At 39.3% G+C, this 19248-nt stretch overlaps 1 protein-coding gene across 2 annotated transcripts in view; it reads right to left on the bottom strand.

Moving 5' to 3' along the window:
- The window catches only part of SDK1 (sidekick cell adhesion molecule 1), a 390039-nt gene that overhangs the window by 274841 nt on the left and 95950 nt on the right, over positions 1-19248 (bottom strand). For both annotated transcript variants that reach the window (XM_059862197.1, XM_059862198.1), the window contains 2 exons: positions 5807-5966; positions 264-370 (listed from right to left, as the gene is read on the bottom strand). In XM_059862197.1, the coding sequence (XP_059718180.1) occupies positions 264-370; positions 5807-5966 (267 nt within the window). The remainder of the gene's footprint in view (positions 1-263; positions 371-5806; positions 5967-19248) is intronic.

Here is a 19248-nt window from a genome sequence, read left to right as displayed (position 1 = left end):
GCCTTCCTTAATTCCATGAAGTGAACAGTTCTCTCCAAACAATCTCATTTCCATGGCTTTGAACAGCTCAAGGACTGCGTTGCACTGCTCTGAGCTGCTTCCAGATGATAACTGAAGTATGAAATTCTTTTGAGGCAGTAATTGAAAAAACTTGTTAAGCCTGATATTTAACACCTGTTCAGACTGACAAATGTCATCACCCATCAGGTTTTTTACCCAAAAATAAGCTAATGAGTCACAGAGTGACCCCCACTCAGACATACATGCCACTTGGACTTGAGATCTCCTCTGCAGCAGTGCCCCCATCCTGTTCCTCACGATGCACTGGTAGAAGCCAGCATCAGCTCTCTGCAGAGCTGGGATGATGTACCTGCGGGGCAAAAGGCACAGTTAGAGAGCACTTCTTCCTGGTTTGCACTTTGTCTTAAATGCTTATTGTATTTTTACTGACAAACAGCATTCTTGTGCAATCTCAGGTCTTTGGTTACAGTATTGACTGTTATGTACAGATTTTTAAAAAACAGCTGACACGAAATGCATGCAAATACCTTTCAGTCTTCAGTTCTGCCTATGACAAATGACAAGTGTATCAAAAATTCACATGAAAGACAGACTTCAATTTTTCCCCTAGTTTTCTCTACCTTCATTCATAAGGCAAAGCAGGTAATTAGTTCAAAGGAGCCACAAGAAGCTTAAGTGTAGTTATTAGGAAGACTTGCAAGAAGTATCAAAGCTTTCCAATGAAAGCTCCACTGTGTGACCACTGAAACTCAGGAATCCTGGAAGTGCCACCTTGTGCTGTACTTTGTGTTTGCTCTGCCCTTCAAACAGACACTCAGTCCACTAATCTCACCTTCCTCATTCAGCTACATCTGATTGCTCAACATGAAAATGAGCTGATAGGCACAGTTTTAATGGGAATAAAACACATGAATAATAGAGATAATCCTGCATTAAACAAACATTAATCAGAAGCACATATTCCCCCAGTCACCTTCAGGAGATATTATGGCAGGATTAATGAAAGCCTTTATGGTAGATAAGGAAAAGGAAAACTGCTGAATTTTAATCTTCTAAATTTAATTCCACTAAAAGAAAACATTTCTTCTTGGACTCAAATATAGTGTACACACCCACGTGCAGAGCTTAATGCCTGAACAGGATCAGGGAGCATAAAACAAAAGAGGCAGAGGATTCTGGTGTCATCACAAAAGACACTCCAGCAATTGGGTTACACCACCAAACACAGGGGACTAAAGCAGAGCCCAACACCGTGGGCAAGCCTTAGACATCCCTGGGGCTTCCAGGAGCCCCTGGCTGCCAGTGGATATGAGCTGTGACTCCTGTGACCTCCTCCTTTCTACTGTGGCCTGCCCAGGAGCCACCAGCACATTCCCTCCTGTGGCTGTGCAGGAAGAAAAGGAAGCTTCCAACCTGTGCTCTTTATGGGAGCCACAGCAAGCCCAGCACACAAATAATGACTCTGAAGCAGGAATGTTCTTTCCTCTTGCCTGATGAGCCTCACCATGGGGAATAGAGTGAGAGAGCAGGTGAAAACACAAGGAGAGAAATCAATAGGACAGGAGGCTTCTCTAGTTCCTTACAAAATCATTTCCTTCTCTGCCAGGAAGAAGATTGTTGTAAAACATCATTATAAAAAAAAAAGAAAGAACTGAAGATTCTAACAAATACTGAAAATTAATTTTTACAGTTTTTACCCAACAGTTATACATCAACAATCTTTTATTCTCCCATAAAAATTTAGTGTCCTACTTGGCTAATACCTTGTCTCTTAAATAAAGCCAAAATTAAAGGCCTCTTTTCTGAGTATTCATCTGTACTAGGACAGTAATATAGATTTAGTTTTGCTGCCACCAGGACAAAACAAATCAATTAGATCAGAAGTGTCCTACTTTGGTTTTCTTTTCTGACTTATTAAAGTTTCAGCAGGAAACATTCTTAACATGTTGCCTGAAGAAATGAAAATCTTTTAAAAATTTACAGTGAAAATCCCATCTACTTTGGAAATTCCAAGGCAGCCAAAACCTAGAGCAGCTGGATTCTCAGTGGACCTACTGGGTATAATGTGCAGGTACAGCAAGCAAAATTCAAGAATTAAATAACAAATGTGGAAAAAAGAGATAGGACATGTGTTAATACTGTTTGAGACTAACTTGAAAATTGCAAACCTGGGCAAGGGATAAATATTAATGGAATTTCTGAGTCTGTGTTTACAATTTTAAACAATCTTTATGCTCTTCCTCTGTCTTATTATTGTTTTAAAACCTACTTTTCTATTGACCTAACAGCCTTGATACTGCTTTTTGAGCCATGCTTTTCCCATTCCACTTGTTTTCTGACTGGCACCAAGGGATATAAATAGCTTTCTAAGTTCTAAATCAGACTTTCTTTCCCTGAATGAACTGAAAACAAAGGTTAATACAATTCTTTACAGTGACAAGACAGAATTTTGCTTTATTTTTGTCTACACTCAAACTTTGAAGACAGATCCTCCCATTGTAGAGATGTGTCATGGTTTTGTATGGAGGCTCCTGGAGTTTCCTGGGGATGTCTGCAAGGACTTTGGAAAGTCAGCCCCAACTTTTCCCTCATTTTAAATGGCACAGCCAAGCAGAACCTGGAGTTTGGGCAGGTTCTGCAGAGAGATGGGAAGTGACAAGCAGAAAAGAGCAGCTTCAAGGGGAGTCTCCCTGAGCCTGACGTGCTCCATCACCCCTCTGCAAAGAGCTCCAGCAGGGAGTGACATCAGCCACCTGAGGAGAAATCCCAGCCAACACTTACAGTTTGCTCCTAATCTAAAATTTAAACCCTCATTTTAATTTTAAATGTCCTAAGAGTTGAAAGTGAAGCTATAGGCTATGGGATTTAATAGTCATAATTATGGATACAGAATTAAAGCTAAGTGTATTTTATTAGATATTCATGTTGCTTTTTATCTACTCAAGCTTTTTAACAAAAGACTTATGGATCAACTGATCTAACTTTTAAAGAACAGAAGCAAAACTGAAATGTGTCCATTGTTAAAACATAATAATCAGATACTTTTAAGTAGTTTGGTTGAAAGTATATGGCTGCTTAGATATGACCTTAGTTTCTTAAATTCCAATAAATCATTATCTTCAGGCCTCAAAAGCAAATATGACAGACACACCTGGTGCAGAACTTAATTCAAAAGAAAACAAAGGGGGGAAAAAAAGGAAAACAGGAAAAAGACACTGCCTGAACTTTACAGTCTCTTAACCTATAGACATGACCAAAATTGCTCCTGCAGTCAGCAGCATCGATTTGTTATCATAAGGTGGATCTCAGATCACAAAGAATTTCTAAGGTTGTTTTATAAATACTTAACACAAAGTGGTGCATGCACAGTCACTGTAAATGCTGGGCTGTGCACACAACCAGCCTCGTTAGACAAAGAGGAGCTGCTCACTCAGGGTCACCAATGTCACAATGCAGAGGCTCCAATTAGTTCTTTACTCACTTGGGCTGTTATAATAATATATTTCAGCCTGTTACAATATAGACATTACTTTAACTGAGACACACTAAGTAATATCAATTACCAAAAAATCTTTGATTGATGATTCAAATTGCAGCAGAAGTCACTTACTCAGGAAGATCCGTGCATTTAAACAGGCTATTTACCCAAGAAAACTGCACAGCAAACTGTTATGGGGTTAAAGGTTACATTTTGCAACTGCAATTTTTATGTCTGAGCATATCTTTTCCCTGCTTTCATTCATCCTAATGCACCTATGCCATTTTTTGGAAGCTTAAAGCTTTGCATTTCTACAGAATCAAAATCCTGTTTAGCTGATCTCTGGCTGTGGTGTAGCAGTAGGGATGCAATTTCTAAATTAATATTTTCTATCAATATTATTATCATAAACCAGCAGCTTCCTCTGAGCCAGGTCTTTTAATGAGAAATAGAAATAAGAACAATATAAAAAAATGCAGATTAATAAATATGGTTTGAAAAATGACCTGACATTCACAAGAACAAATTAAATGCAATATAAGAAGCAAGGGAATGGGTGCAGGTATGTGCCCACACAGCTTGGGAAAGGTGTTCCAATAACTGACTCACACTGTCATACACAGTAAAATTCCAATTTTGTATTGGGATGTCCACTTGTTTAAGAAATACCACGGCACTCAGGTCTTATTTCAAAATGTCACACATTCTTACTCAGGTTTCTCCTAATACCATGAAATGTCATCTCCCAGTGCCTAGCACACCTACAGGGCTGGAGTTCTAACCTTTGCTTGCTGCTCATTCCATGTGCATGTGTTTGTCCCCCCCCACCATTTTCCCTCCCTCTCTCTCAGCATCTCACATGGTCAAGGGCTGCTTCCAGCTCCTACCCAGCCACTACCACTGACTCTGCTGTCGTTGATCAAAACAAGTGGCATTTGCACAAAGCCATGCTCAAACATTCTGTGATTTGTTGGGCTATTAGAGATCTTTTCATTTGCTAGAAAGCATTCACAAATCTCCTCTTATGTGCATGTGGCTCCACATCCCAAAGGCTTGAAAGCAGCAACCATGAATAGATGCAGGGACTCAGGAGTAAGGGGGCTCCTCCAAATCAAGTCTTGCATTTCTAGGGAACTTCAGCTAGAACTAAATGCTTGGGTTTAAACTGTTGCTAAATACCTGAAATGCTAAATGACCCCCACAAGTTTTAAAAAGTTTTTTAAGGGAATTTTTCCCCCACTGCTGTGTAAATGTAAATAATATCAAGAGTAGAACTAGTGCTAGGTTAAAATTTTGAAAATCTTTGAGAAAAGTAATTATGTATTACCTTGTTTAACAATATAGAACTTTATGTTATTATCTGCATTATCTGCATACCACCTCATACTGTAATTTCTATCTATAGTAAGGGAACATGACTTTTCTCTACTGCCTTTTGTCCCAAAATGCAGTATTTAGCTTGCTTTGCAAAAGGTACAGCTGTTGTACCTGGGCTCTCTCTGTCACATACCCACCCCTCACAACATCTAAACTCACCTGGCAAATTCTACAAAATTTGAAAGCACCAAATAAGCTGCATAAAAATTAAATTTCCGTAAGGGTACAGAAATTTCTGTTTGCACAGAGAAAACCCAGTCAATCCTCCCACATTAGAGAAAAGCAGACCAAGCCTGGCTGTTTGGCACGTTGGTACTTGGCCAGCCATGAGCTGCCTATCAGCAGGAATGAGCTCTGATAAGCCAGGCTGTGGTTTAGCTCCTGTTTGATGGAATGTCTGTGGGATGGGGAGGAAGGCAGGAGGGAGCTCCTGGGGGCAAACTGCACAATCATTAAAGGGCAGTTTGTTAAACTATCAGCTCCCTTTTGGAATTGCTGGAATTGAAACAGAAAGTTTTGTGTGGAATTTAAGACAGAGCACATTCCTCCAGATCTGATGGAGATGGACAGTCCCAGCGAGCTTGGCTCTGTTCAAGGATGAGTTCACACATCATATGTAACATTTAGCTAAGGAATGTGGCTCCTCTTTATCACAAACACAGGTAAAAGTTACATCTCCAGCAAAAGGCACTTCTGGAACTTAAAAATTCCATGTCAGGACCCATGTTTTGAAGCATTAAATCTCATTTTTAGCAAAGGAATCTCATCTCATCTGTTTACAAACCTCCTCTTCTTTCATAATAAAGCCCCAAGTCCCTGTGCCTGTATCTACAAAGCTCTTTGAGGCATTGGGAAACTGAGGGGTGGGGTTTGGTTGGGGTTGTTTTTTGCAATTCCACTTGCAGGGGTGATTATATGAAAGCTATTTACTTGTATTCACTGGAGTAGGAGGTGATTTCACTGTCGTTGTGCAACCACTTGAATTCCAAGGGCCAGCTGCCTTCGGCAAGGCACGTAAGGACCAGCCTGTTTCCTTCCAGGTGGATCTGGGGCAAGCCTGGTTCTGTCTTGAAGAATGGTGCAACATCCCCTGAAACACAAAGGAAAAAATGGGTTTGGAGGTTATTTAGGAAAATAAAGGAGAAACTACTGATATTTAGCTAATTTCTCCTCAACACAGTCATGGTAAAACAAGAAACAACATGATTCAGTTAAGGCTTGCACTGGTTCTTTCATAACTAAGCTTTATCTTTAGGGGCAGAATTACCAAGATCTTGATAAACTTTGTCCTTGCCCTCTCAGACAAGCTTTTGTCCATGTTTACCATTTCCCCAGATGAGAATTCCAACATTGTCTGCTGCAGCAGGCAGTGAACAACCCTACTGGGTTTTTTTTTCCCTCCTCTCCTTTCTGAGGATTAAATCCACTCAAAGCTTTTATTTTTTTACCCATTTTTTTTAAAGTTTCTTGAATAGAAACGAGAATTGTAATCTTGGATAGAAATGATTATCACAGCAGGAGAAGTCTCAGGGTAAATGAAGATTCTTGATAGGGAGAAGAATTTAGAAAAAAAACACCTTCCAAGTTTAATGTATTTTTCAACGTTCTTGCAAACCAAAATGTGTTAAATAACATTACCTGAAGCCACGAACAGATTTTTGAATTCGGGTACTTCAGTAATATGCAAGGGTCACTTGTAATCTCAAACTCTTGTGTATCACAAATAAAACACTCCAAGCAGCAAAATTCTTGATGGGTAAATTGCCAAAGCTCTGCTCAAATACAGATTGATTCTGAGTCCACGCCTGCTGGAGATCTACCCCCGTCACCTCTGGAAGATGAAGACTTTTCACACTTTATGTGTTGAATTTCTACCTGTAACTCTAAAGGAACTACAGGCTTAGTTTTAGAAACATACAAATACTTTCTATAACCAAAGCTAGCACAGAATGGCCTGGGTTAGAAGGGATGCTACAACTCATCCAGTTCCAACCCTTCCCATGGGCAGGGACACCTTCCACTAGACCAGGCTGCTCCATCCAACCTGGCCTGGAACACTTTCAGGATTTTATGATTACACATAAAACACTGGAGTGACATTCAAAGTCAGAAATTTTATATAAAATATTAATAATACTGAATAAGTAGACAATACTGAGCTCTTCTTTAAAGTGTGCAGGGGGTGTGTGTGTGTACTTTATATATAAAAGACAGAAAAAACCTCAAGATACACAAATGTTGTCCCAGTGCAAGTAATGGTTCAGTTAAACTGCAAACCTCCCTTTAAACATTTATTTTACACAAAAATCTCAGGCATTTCTATACTTGGAATTTTATGTTTAAATAATTATATTTCATTTTTATACTTGGTATTTTATATATACTCAGGCATTTTATATTTAAAGAGTTTAACCTATTTTTTAAAGCTTGGAGTGCCCTCACGTGCTGTTCAAGGCTGGCTGGAATTTTTGAATCCACAGGTTCCAGAATCACTGGCAGCCCCAGGACAGCCCCAGGAGCTTGGGCCAAGGGGGGCTGGTGGTGGTTTCCCGGTGACCTTGGTGTTCCACTGGGGTTCACAGCCCAGCCTGGGGATTGTCAAAGTCCCCAAGCCTTTATCTTTCACTTTGCCTCTGCTCAGGGGATTTTTCTGACTGCAGAGCACGTGGCAGCACAGGCTTGTTATCACTGAGGGGTCAGAGCTGGGCTCCAGCTGAGCGTGGCCAGGCAGCCCCAGGCCCACTGGTGCCAAATATCTCCTGCAATGGGCCATAAATCAACCACAGCTCCTCACCCATCTGATGATTTGGATTGACAAATTCTCTCCTCAGCTTTTAGAATTTAACTTCAGGAACACAGTCATTTATGCAGAAAGAAAAACCACATAATCTGAAAGCAACGCTTAAAAACTATCACACAAAATCCAATCTAACAAACTGAATTAGAAACTGTGTTTGGGGTAGGGCTCTTTTCTGATTTGTAGCATTTTAAATAACCTGTCTTTCAAACAACCTGATTTATGATGAGTGCAGATCAGCAGTATCTTCTCTAAATTGGCTATATAGGAAGCTACAACAATACAACATATGAGAAAATTGGAACAGCTCCAAACTAGCAGATATTCCCAGACAAGCCAAGGAGAGCTTTTACACTTCTCCACACTATTACATGACTGAAAATATATTCTGCAAAGCTTCTCTTCAGTTGTTTTAATGACTGCAATTATTGTGAAATCATCTTCTCCCAATTCTCATTGTCTCCTAACTAGTAAAACCAACCAATATTTTAAATGTTATAAAGAAAAATTCAAGTTGCAGTCAGAGGCTGTTCCTGTGAAATAGAGTTATTTTACCCAGAGAGAAAAGCAGATTTTTACAAAGGTATTTCTAAACAAGAGAGAAAATGTTAAATCTTGTCAAAGGTATTTTGGGGAGTCTCCCAAGGGAGCTGCAGACATTCTACCCTGGTAAGATTAAAGGTGTCAGGCTTCCTCTGGAGATGGAAAAGCAGCAGCTGGGAGCAGTGCTGGTGTTCAGGGGAAGATAACAGAGCCCAGCTGGTAAAGTGAAACGATTCGTGCTGAGTCTCCTGAAAACAACACTTACCTGCTCATGTACAGAGGCTCCTGGAATGAGCTCCCTAAGCTGTTCCTGCCCAAAGAAAGTTCAGTCACTGAGGGAGAGCTCAGTGGAAGTGGTTTCTGCACCAAACTGAGTCATTTGTTGATCCTTGTTTTCAGTGATTTACAGACTCAGCAGCACAACCTCCTTCATTACTTACTCTGAATTATCCACTTATTCCTAACTCGTGTCTTTGCAAGAAAAAAATGATGCATTTGGAAGACAAAGTGCTGCCCACAAGTCTTCATTCAGCCCTATATTTCCCACTCAAATATTCCAAACCCAGTGATGCTGCAGCCCACTCAGAGCTATCTCCCATTTAAAGCATCACAATCAAGCTGTTATTACATGAAAATGATTCTCAAAGCCCAATCCAGTTCTGTTAGAAGCTAAAATTTAATAGACCTATGGGAATATTTTTATAAAGAGTATAGCATGCTTTATAAATTACCCTGGCTCTCTGGAAGATTTACTTAAACCCTTGAAGTAATTTTATCTTCTAATCCTTTATTCCTGACTTTCTCATCAATCACATACCATCAGTTTATCAAATTCAATTATGCAATCAGAGCTCACTAAATATTCACTGAAAGCAGAAATGAAAATAAAATACAGAGCAAAAATTCCTTGCAGAGAGGAAGCTTTGATGACGTTGGCATTTCTGCAGCACAGGGCTGCTCACACCTCAGGCTCAGGTACCAAGGGCTGCCCCCCAGGCTTTATTTAGAGCTTGAAGCTGTAATGGAAAGCAGAATTTAAAGCTGGACCTGCAAGGAAAGGTTTGATTGTTATAGAGCATCCCAGGGAAACAGGAAAATTGGCAGGGAAAAAATCAAAGCTGTCTCAGAAGGGTTGTGGGAAAGAAGTAACTGGCTGAGGGATGGAAAGCACAAGGGGGCAGTTAATAGGTATGAGATACTTGCACTCAGTAATTAACTACAGAAAGGGCTCACCAGGAGGGTAACCTTGGCCAACCAAGGGTTTAGAAGCCAGGAAGGCATTTTTTGTTTTATACTCTCCAAGAATGGAGTAAAATACTAATGAAAAGACAATCTGAGTCCTAAAACCAAAATTAATGAAATACTGCAATTATTATTCTTGGCTAGAATATTAAAAAAAAATAAAAATTAAGCAAGCCTTCATGCTATACACTGTTGCTTTTCCTAAATGTGTTGATACTTCCAGCCTCTCTAGCTCTTCAGCTATGCTGATTTAAAAATAAAAGTAATAATAATTAAAGAACTTTCTGAGTTGCAAGAAGGAGCAAAGGGATAAGGTGCCAATCTGTTGGCACATGTATATTTACAGCTTCAGTAAATTTTCATTAAGTCTGCTTACCAAACTCGCCAACATCCTGACTTCTGTCCTTAAAAGGATGCTGCAGATTTATTTTAATGTAAATCTCAAGAAGAAGTAGGATTGAATATGCCAAAATTATCTGGAAATTTGCTCCACAGCATTTCTGCCTTGCTTTTCTGCACCTCCAAACTGCTTGAGTTTCATTACATCGTTGGGTTGGCCCATCCAGTTTCTTTCTTTAATACATGCAAGGCTTAGATGGATTTTACCTCAAAATAAAGATTCAGGACTAAATTCAACAAAACCCAGACAGTTTTTCTTGCACTAATGCTGACATTTAAGTACAAAATGGTGCTGGGTTCTCTACCCTGGGCTTGTCCCCAGCCCTGGCAGATGAGATGCACAGCAGGAGAGCTGAAAGCTCCCTCGTGCTCCATTCTGCTTGAAAATCACCTTCAGGCACAAATTTACAAACAGGACCTGCAAGAGCAAAAGGCAGCCTGGCTGGACAGCTTTGGAATGGCAACAAAAATTCCAGGAGTAGATACTCATTACACAGCCAAGGAACCCCAATCTCATAGGGATTGCATGAGTGAATGTGACTCCAGAAACAGGAGAGCACCACCTGGAGGACCTCAAATATTTCCTCTAACAAACAAATTAACAAGGCTCAGCTAATGATTCTGAACTCTTGAAGAGCTTACATTTGTAAAACACATAAAGCAAAGTCAGATTAAATAGATCTTTCAGTTACTACAAGGTCCTACAAAATCTTGAAAGCAGTCGCACAGTCCTGTCCCTCAGGAATTAATAAATCTTAATTAAAGACAGAATTTGATCTTGAGAACCTCTACCCTGCAGAGAAAAGGAAAGTTACAGTATTCCAGAGAAATACCACATCACCCTCATCAGTAAAACCCACTGCAACTGCCCTCTTCAAATCTCATATTTTTTTCCTCCAGAAAAGTTGGATACCAACAGTTACAGGTAGAATCAGGTGCCCACTTCCTGAAAAAAAGATTCTGTTCTGTGGTCCTGAGCACTCAGAGCAGGTTGAAAGATCCCCAGTGCCACTGCTATTTGTCTTTGTTATGCATCTCTACTTTTAAGTCATTTTTAAGTGAGCTAATATTGAATATTAAAAGTAGATCAACCTGCACATAAATCAGCAATTCAGAGCAAATACAGCTCAATCACTTAACAAATACCAGGTGAGCAGCTGCCTTTCCATTGCTCCATTGGCCCTACAGGTTCAACATTGAAAAGAGTTTTGACTGAGATACATTTTTCCAACACAAAAGAAAAACACAATGGGTTTATTAAGTAGCACACCTCTATTGATTTTAGCTTATTAATCTCCAGACAAAACATGATGCACATTACTGTTTCTTCATATGCTTCTAAAGGTATGATCAGCTGACACAGGAAAATAAAAACCAGAATTATTGCTGAGGAATTCCCTGAGGAAAATGAGGTAGAGACTGAATGATCAGCCCAGGAGATCAGCAATACAGAATGCTTTTTGCTCTCAGTGTCTGCTAGGAAAGGAAATGTGAGCCACCCTCAGGTGGGTGAACAATGCCTGCCGTGGGAAGAGTATCCCAAAAGGGCTGTCTGGGGCATTGAACATGTAATATAAAAATAAAGGGAAAATGCAACTGGAGTCAAGAAACCCAAACTAGAGGCAGGAAGAATCTTCTCAGTAACCCACAGAAATTGTTACAACTGTGGACAGTAAAACTCCATTCAAGACCAGACTGAAGTTCAGCTGTGAGCACAGTCGAGCACGAGCTGCTCTGCTCTGACAAAAAATAACTGCAACTCCTGGAAAAACAGCTTTTCTTCTTATTCCCAAGTTGGATATAGAAAAGGTTTTTCTCTATTTCCTTTTCAAAAGGATCTTTTAGTCTTGCTATCTCAGTTTTCTAATCTCAGTGTTTCTGATATACATGCATACATGGGCTAGCTCTGGATGCAAGTTGTATTCTCTTGTGGAAATGAGCTTCAATAGATTATATGGCATATGAATTTGGAATTATAACTCAGTAAATCCTGGGAAATGTACCAGCAAGTCAGATTGAACTCAGATATATCTGAATCAATCTTCTTTTGAATTCAAATTTTCTAAAATGCATTGGTGAGATGCTGGGGAAGTTAGTATATGATCTATTCATAAACTGTCAACAATGTCAAACATACATTAGAGCATTCAGTCACTTTAACTGTATTGATTTGCAGGAAGTCTATTTTACCCAAAATATTGGATCTTTGAGATTCAAATTTTTGTGGTTGGAAGTGTGACATAAATCACCAAGTACAACAATTAAATTTAAATTGCATTTTACTACCTCATTCTAAACCTCAATTGCAAAGGACTGATGCATCATAGTGAATATTTCATTAAAATATCAGGTTATTTTTCAAATATACTGCAGCAGCTAAGAATTTCCACACAATGGTATAAAGCATTCTCTCAAAATGGATTTCCTGAACTTTCATCAAAGACGATATCTGATTTTATATTGGAGGAGTACTGAGGCAACTGTATTTAAATCAGTCTTTCATCCCCAGTTTCACACATCAAGGAAATGAGCCCAAGCTGCCCATTTTTGTCATCCTACAGATTAAAAAGATAACCTTCTTTTTGGGTACCTCTATTATAATCCCTGAATGCAAATACAGATATCAGCTGAGGTTGATGGATGGTGCTTTTAGAGGTTTAATTGGGGATGGAATTAAATTGTTTTAGGACTCAGCACATTCTGTGAGGAAGCCCACATATTTTTAGAATAAGTGACATTTATTTCTTTTAAATGCACACTCACAGGGAGACAAGATTTCAATGGGTAATTTCTTTTTTTTTGCCTTGAACAGCTCACATAACTAATTGGCAAGTTAGCTATTGGGTAATTGCCAATCATATATTTGATTTGGATGGAGGAAATATTGAACTAAAGATTGCAAACCTGTTGCAGCCCATCCCAAGAGGAAAACTAAACATTCTGTAATGTATAGTTATGATTAGCTTTCAACAATTCAATAGAATAGGAGTCCCAAGCGGCAAGAATGAGTGTTTCACACTGATAGTCAAGTAGATTTAATTAAAAATTCTTTTTTTTTCCTAAATTGAAGCATCACTTCTCTATTTCTGAATTACCTAAATGGCACTGCAGATTCCAGTTGGCTTCTCTGCTCCTCATTTCTTGATGCAAACAGACCAAATGTTTTTCCCAAATCTTGGCTAACACATAGTACTGCTTAAAAGAACAAACATCCTAATTCATTCCCTAGAAATGTCTACAATTCTAAGATAAACACCATGAAGTGACTAGCTACACTAAAACCTGTTTTGATATTTCCAACCTTTCTTCCCTGTTTTAAGGCACAAACATTTCCTGTTATCTCTCTTAGCCTTCTTCCATTTTTCTCTATGAACAGCTTTAGATGAACTACAAAAATCCATTTGCATCCTGAGACAACAGAAAAAAGCCAGGGCAGGATTTTTTATGATTAAAAAAGAAAATCTTACTATCACAGATGTTTAAAAGTCCTTAAACATAACCTGTTCTTTGTATTCATAAAATCTACTGCCTAACAGTCTGCCATCTATTTAAAGACCATCTTTTCATTCACTACACAATCACTTCTTGAAGAATTCCCTTTTGAGAAAAGATTTCTCAAGTTTTATTAGAAACACTCAAAACAGAACCATAGCAGACTTTTTATAGGGCCTGGATTGTGATAGAAAAAAAAAAAAAAAAAGACAGTGGTTGGTAGCATACCTCCATTAAAATTCAACATAAACCTCTCTCAGTTATCCCCAAATACACCAAGAAAAACTTTCCCACATGCAATTGTATTATTCTCTTCTTAAAATTGATTTCTTCAGCAGACCAGCCAAGGAGAAAAAAAAAATAATGAGCTGATATCGTTTTAACTGAGCCTCAAGCAGCTCCTGATGTATTAACCTAAAATCCCACTAAGGCTTCCTTTTCCCATTTAATTTCTACACCTCATGTTTTAGTCTCACTTTCTGATCACCTGTAATAATTCAGTTCAGTCAGGGCAAAAAAAAATTGTATTGGCTTATTGTTTATCAGAAGGCAGTGAGTATTCATAGCTCTGTGAATTCATGGAATACCACAGAATCCCAGGATGGTTTGGGTTGGCAAGGACCTTAAAGCCCATCCAGTTCCAAACCCCTGCCATGGCAGGGACACCTTCCACTATCCCAGGTGGCTCCAAGCCTCATCCAGCCTGGCTTTGGACACTTCCAGGGCTGGGGCAGCCACAGCTGCTCTGGGCACCATGTGCCAGGGCCTCGCCACCCTCACAGGGAAGAATTTCTTCTCAATATCCCATCTAAAGTCACCCTCTTTCAGCATAAAGCCATTACCTGCTGCAAGATTAGAAATCAAAAAGCTACATGTGATGTTCTAAAATTATGTTTACTGTAGTTCATCCAGGAAAAGGCTCCAGAATTTATTTTTTTTTTTAATATTCATGAGGATGTTTTTCAGAAAGTTACAAATGCACTGAAAGAAAAAGGCACATCCATACAAAGCGGGCAAATGAAAGAGAACCCATTAACTATGAAAACCAAAACAAAATCTCCAAAGAAACCTCCAGCCTCTGAATTTGGTATCAAAGCACAACCTCTGTGCTTTTCATATTCTCTTCATACAGTGATGTTTACAGAGCCTCACTCAGAGACTCGAGGAAATAAGTTGTTAGTGTTTAAACCTCAGCCCTCAGCAGGTGGAAGGCAGAGCTGCCTCGCTGAAAGGGAATCCAAATATAGCAGGATTTCCTTCATTATTTTAGCCACAAAGGAAGCTATTGTTGCTGCTACATAATCTACAATCTCCAACTACTGTAGGGCAGCCTGATCTCACTGATATCTAACCAGCAATTTATAAATATACCCTCTAAATATTCCAATTGACACTGGCACGAAGGAGAGATGAAACCCTACAGAACACGTAACAGGAGAGAAAAGATGAAAACATAAATGTGCTTTCCTCAAGTTCATGCCTGCTATAAGAGGCATTCTCAGTGTGCAGACAATAAATAAAATCAAAAAGATAAACAGCTGAGGAGTGTCTGGAAGTACCAGAACAGAAACACAAGAGCAGCAGGAGGAAACAAAGGAACAGCAAAGGCGCTGCCAGACCTGAAAGCCATGTCAGGCACCTATTTATGTTCTCAAGGAGAATTTATTTCTAAATAGCAAAGCAGCAATGAATATCCAGAGAAGATATAAACACATCTCTTTTGATAAAGGGGGCTGGAGAGGAAATGATTCATGCTCAAGCCTTTGTTAAAAGCAATGCCTACTGCTCACTGCTATTGTTATTTTGTTTAAATGTAACTTGTAGTTTTTTGTTTTTTTTTTTCCTGAAACTTGAAAGATGTAAATAGGTTTAGAAACTGGGTAATGCCTGCCTCAAAAAACTCAACTCAAAGGATCTGAGTGGTGTAACTGAACTGGAGGGTGGTGAGCACAGGAGCCCACATAATGCTGAGCAGAGACAGGACTGTTCAAGTCCTCGTGTGACTCTGGATTAGGACAGAAATGACAACAAAGTACAGCACAAAGTTCACAGGACTCAACTGAAATATTTCCACATCTTAAGAAAACTCTGGGACAGGCACCTGGTAAGAGACAGAAGCACAGAATGACCCTTGCAGAGCTCTCAAGGTATTTGTGCAGACACTCCCAAGGGGATGGACCAAAGGCTCTTTGGAAGCCTCACACAAACTGGGCACTTTCATTTTCCCAAATATCACCACTTATTTCCATCTCTTTTACACCAAATCCTTTCAGAACTACCCAAGTGGAATTCTTTCACCACTTCAAGGAAAATACACAGATCTGGAGACTATAGAATTATTTTGGCAAAACATGTAATTTCTTCTTGTCAAAATGGGAAGAAACATATCACTGTTCTAGCAAACATAACTGAGCTTAACAAATCTGAAGGCAAAGAAAAGGAGTTAGTTGATTAATCTGGATATTTTATTTAATTTTCTTTAGGTTATAAATAAGCAGCAAGTTAATACTGTTTTCAACTTTTGACAGTTCTAATGTTAATTACATGTACTGGATTTTATAAATCAATACTTCTTACATAAAGTGTTATTTAACTTGTCAAGTGCAGCAATAGATCAATGCATTTACTGTTCTTGCTAACATTGATGGATGACATGCATCAAAAGAATATGTAAAGGAAAAATAAAAGACTGATTTGTAAGCCAGACAGGGTTAAGCCCCAGTTAGGCAGATGGGAGATTTAAACAGTGTTTTGAAAATAACATCTTCACTTTATTAAGATGTGAAAAGTTTTCTTTTTGTTTGGGCTTTTGGAAGTTTGGGGTTTTTGGAGTTTGGGGTTTGATTTGGGCTGATTTGTGGGTTTTTTTCTTTAATGCTAAGGCCTGCAGCTATCAGGAGCAGACTGCTCTGTGTACAGAACTGTTATTTTAAGTCTGGGTATCCTATAGGACACAGGAGCAATGAATTGCACCTCCCAAACTTCAAATGTATCTTACTAAAGAACCACATCCCCACATGTTCAGCACCCAGTACTTCCATCTAAACATACAAATAAGGTAGTAAAAAATCCCAAACAATAGTTTATAACTACTTCACTATTTGCAAACATGCTACAGTTAAAGTCTTTAAAATTTTAAAGGATGTTCATGAAAAATTTTGATCATAAATCAATTTTAAAGACTGCATTCACTGCATTATGAGCTGTCATAAAAGAAAAACTCAGTCAAAAATCATCCTAAGAGCCAGTACTACTGCACCTGTGCATCTTGAAGAGAGATCCAGGTCACAAAGTAACTAATTCTCATTATTCATTTGTCCCATTTGTAAAGAAAATATAAAGTATAATAAAACTATGAAATCCCAAAGAGCTGAAAGCTATTTATTACTCTGTATGTAACGAGAGTAAATCAATAAAATATTGGTTAAAACCCATTATCAGCAGTGTGTATATATACAGAATGTATAATCATGTACTGAAATAGAAGGGGAAATTGTTTTCCTTCTATTATAGACAGATTTCTCAGAACACAAGTAATAATTGCACATTATGTTATTTCCAGTGCACAAAATGACAAAAAAGGTCCTTTTGCATTAAAAAGTGTCATGAGGATGGGCTTTTCCCAGTTGTAAAAGGTAATGAATGCAAACTTGAAGTGTTATCCTTTGGAAGTAATTCAAATAATCATTATATTTTAGAGTAATTTATCTGAATAGAAAATAGAAAGAGACCTCTGTTGTACCAGAACAAGATTCAGGGAAGAACAAGGAGACTCTATTACATCAGCTCTGCTGCTTTGGATAATATTTATCAGAAGTAAAAAGCAATGACTACAATCTGTGAGTTGTGTTAGCATGTCTGAGAAATAATTAACAAAAAGGAAAAACTGAAAAACAATGGTGAGTCTAAGAGAGAAGTTTTTAAAGTTGCCTTCAAACCTTGGAAAAAGATGAAATGCTATTTAATAAAAAAATTTAAAGCAAAAAAAACTATAAAAGAAACCACTTAGTCTATGGGCTAACATATGTCCTGCAGGACCTTGTGAGCACCTTCAATGAGACTGAGAGTTAATGCAAAAAGAGTCATGAGGTTGTCCTCAGAGTTGGAGTATTTTCTTTAAAATAATCCAGCAAAAGACTTCTCTTCACAAAAGCTCTTCTGAACTGTTAAAGGAGAATGGTGTGAAAGAGAGAGGGGATCAGCTGCCTCCCATACAGCCTGGGGTTGTACACCTGCAGGATTTTCTGGGAGCTGTCAGGAACCCAAGCCTTGAGAAAAGATCATCCCAGTGAAAAGTGGGAATTGTGCCTGTGTAGCCTTTGTGTCCCCCAGGGAGCTGTGAGTGAGGAGAAGGCAGAGCCTGTGGGAGGCTGGCCAGGAGATCCAACACAGAGCACTCGGTGCTCACTCAGAAATCCAACACCAGGCTTTGTCCCATCCCACTGGCCCACAGCACCAGCCTGGCAGGGAGGAAAGGACCAAACCCTCCACATCTCACTGACCATGCTGGATCCTGGTCCTGCTCTCACAGCCAGGCAGCAGCACCTGCTGGAGACCAACCCAACAAATACAGGCAGGCTGGTCAAAGCCTGCTGAGCCCTGAACAAACAGCAGAGCTCTGCTCCTCGCTCTGAGCCCAGCCAAGCTGGCAATACTGGAGATGTGTATCCACAAGGAGTATGGAATCAGCCAGAGCCTCGACTCAGGAGCACTCCTGTGGCCTGTAGAAGGAGAGCCCTGGGTGGGTTTACAAGTTCCATAAAATGGCTCACTGGGGGAAACAATCTGCTGGCTCAGCTCTCTGCAGGATTCCCCCAGTCCCTCCAGTCATCTGCTCCTGCTCTATACATCCACAACACCATCAAGTGATAATTCTGAAACTGGACCAGATGGATGTATAATCCCAAACAGTGCTGTTTGTTAAATCTAAAAGTTATTAATCAGAGAAATTTCCTTTATTAAACTCTGTGGGAGAAAGGGATAAATATAGATGAAGGATTATTACCTGAGTTTACTGGGAGTGCATCACAGGATGGCACACACTGAGCTTATTTTCACCCAGCCACACCAGAGAGAAATGGTGACAGCAGAAATGTTCCTCCTAGAAACAGTAGATTATTGCAGGACAAGGAAAGCAAGAAAGGGCAGCCTAAATGCTTTCTTTGAGGAGCTAAGGCATGTCATTTTCCCCAGAGGAAATAATTACATTCTCTGAAAGGACTGGCAACTTCAAGTTATTTTGAAACAAAGAGCAGTTCTTTGTGTAACAGGAGCACTGAGTTGTTTCAGAGAAGCAATAGGTGAGACTGGATCAACAAAGTTACCTTCACCTTCCACCAGGCACTTAATGCCAGCCCAGTGGGAAAACAGCTGGGCTGTTTGAGGTTTAAACCTCCCAAATAATACTTATTCTCCCTCTTCTGACTCTGAAATTCCTACATTTTTAGACACAGGGCCAAAAAACATCAAGGTATACTTTCTGTCCTTCCAAACTAAAGCTTTACAAGAAAACTATATATCTGCACCACATAAAAAACATTCCAATTTTAACAGTCAAGAAAACTTTTACAAACAAATGACAGAAAAAGTCCTCTAGAAACACCTAGAAATGGTTTCTTAACTTCTAAAAGATTTACAAAAGGAAGGAAAGCCTGTAGCTATTTGCTTAACAGACAAAAGAACACATTTCTATCCACTAATTTATTTGGGGGAAAGTAACAGAAGCAGAACACAGCTGTGATTTTTTAGTGATGCTCTGACACATTAGTGCAAACAAAGCTAATTTTGCAGGTTCTGTTGCAGGGCAGAACACCCCTACCATGGCACAGCAGAAATCCCTGTGATCCCAGGAAGGGAGGTGACACGGCAGCCTCACTTGCTCTGGTCTACCTCCCACCAT

Source organism: Haemorhous mexicanus, chromosome 17 (assembly GCF_027477595.1).
Source record: "Haemorhous mexicanus isolate bHaeMex1 chromosome 17, bHaeMex1.pri, whole genome shotgun sequence".
Lineage (NCBI taxonomy): Eukaryota > Metazoa > Chordata > Aves > Passeriformes > Fringillidae > Haemorhous > Haemorhous mexicanus.
This window is presented reverse-complemented; position numbering and strand designations above follow the sequence as displayed.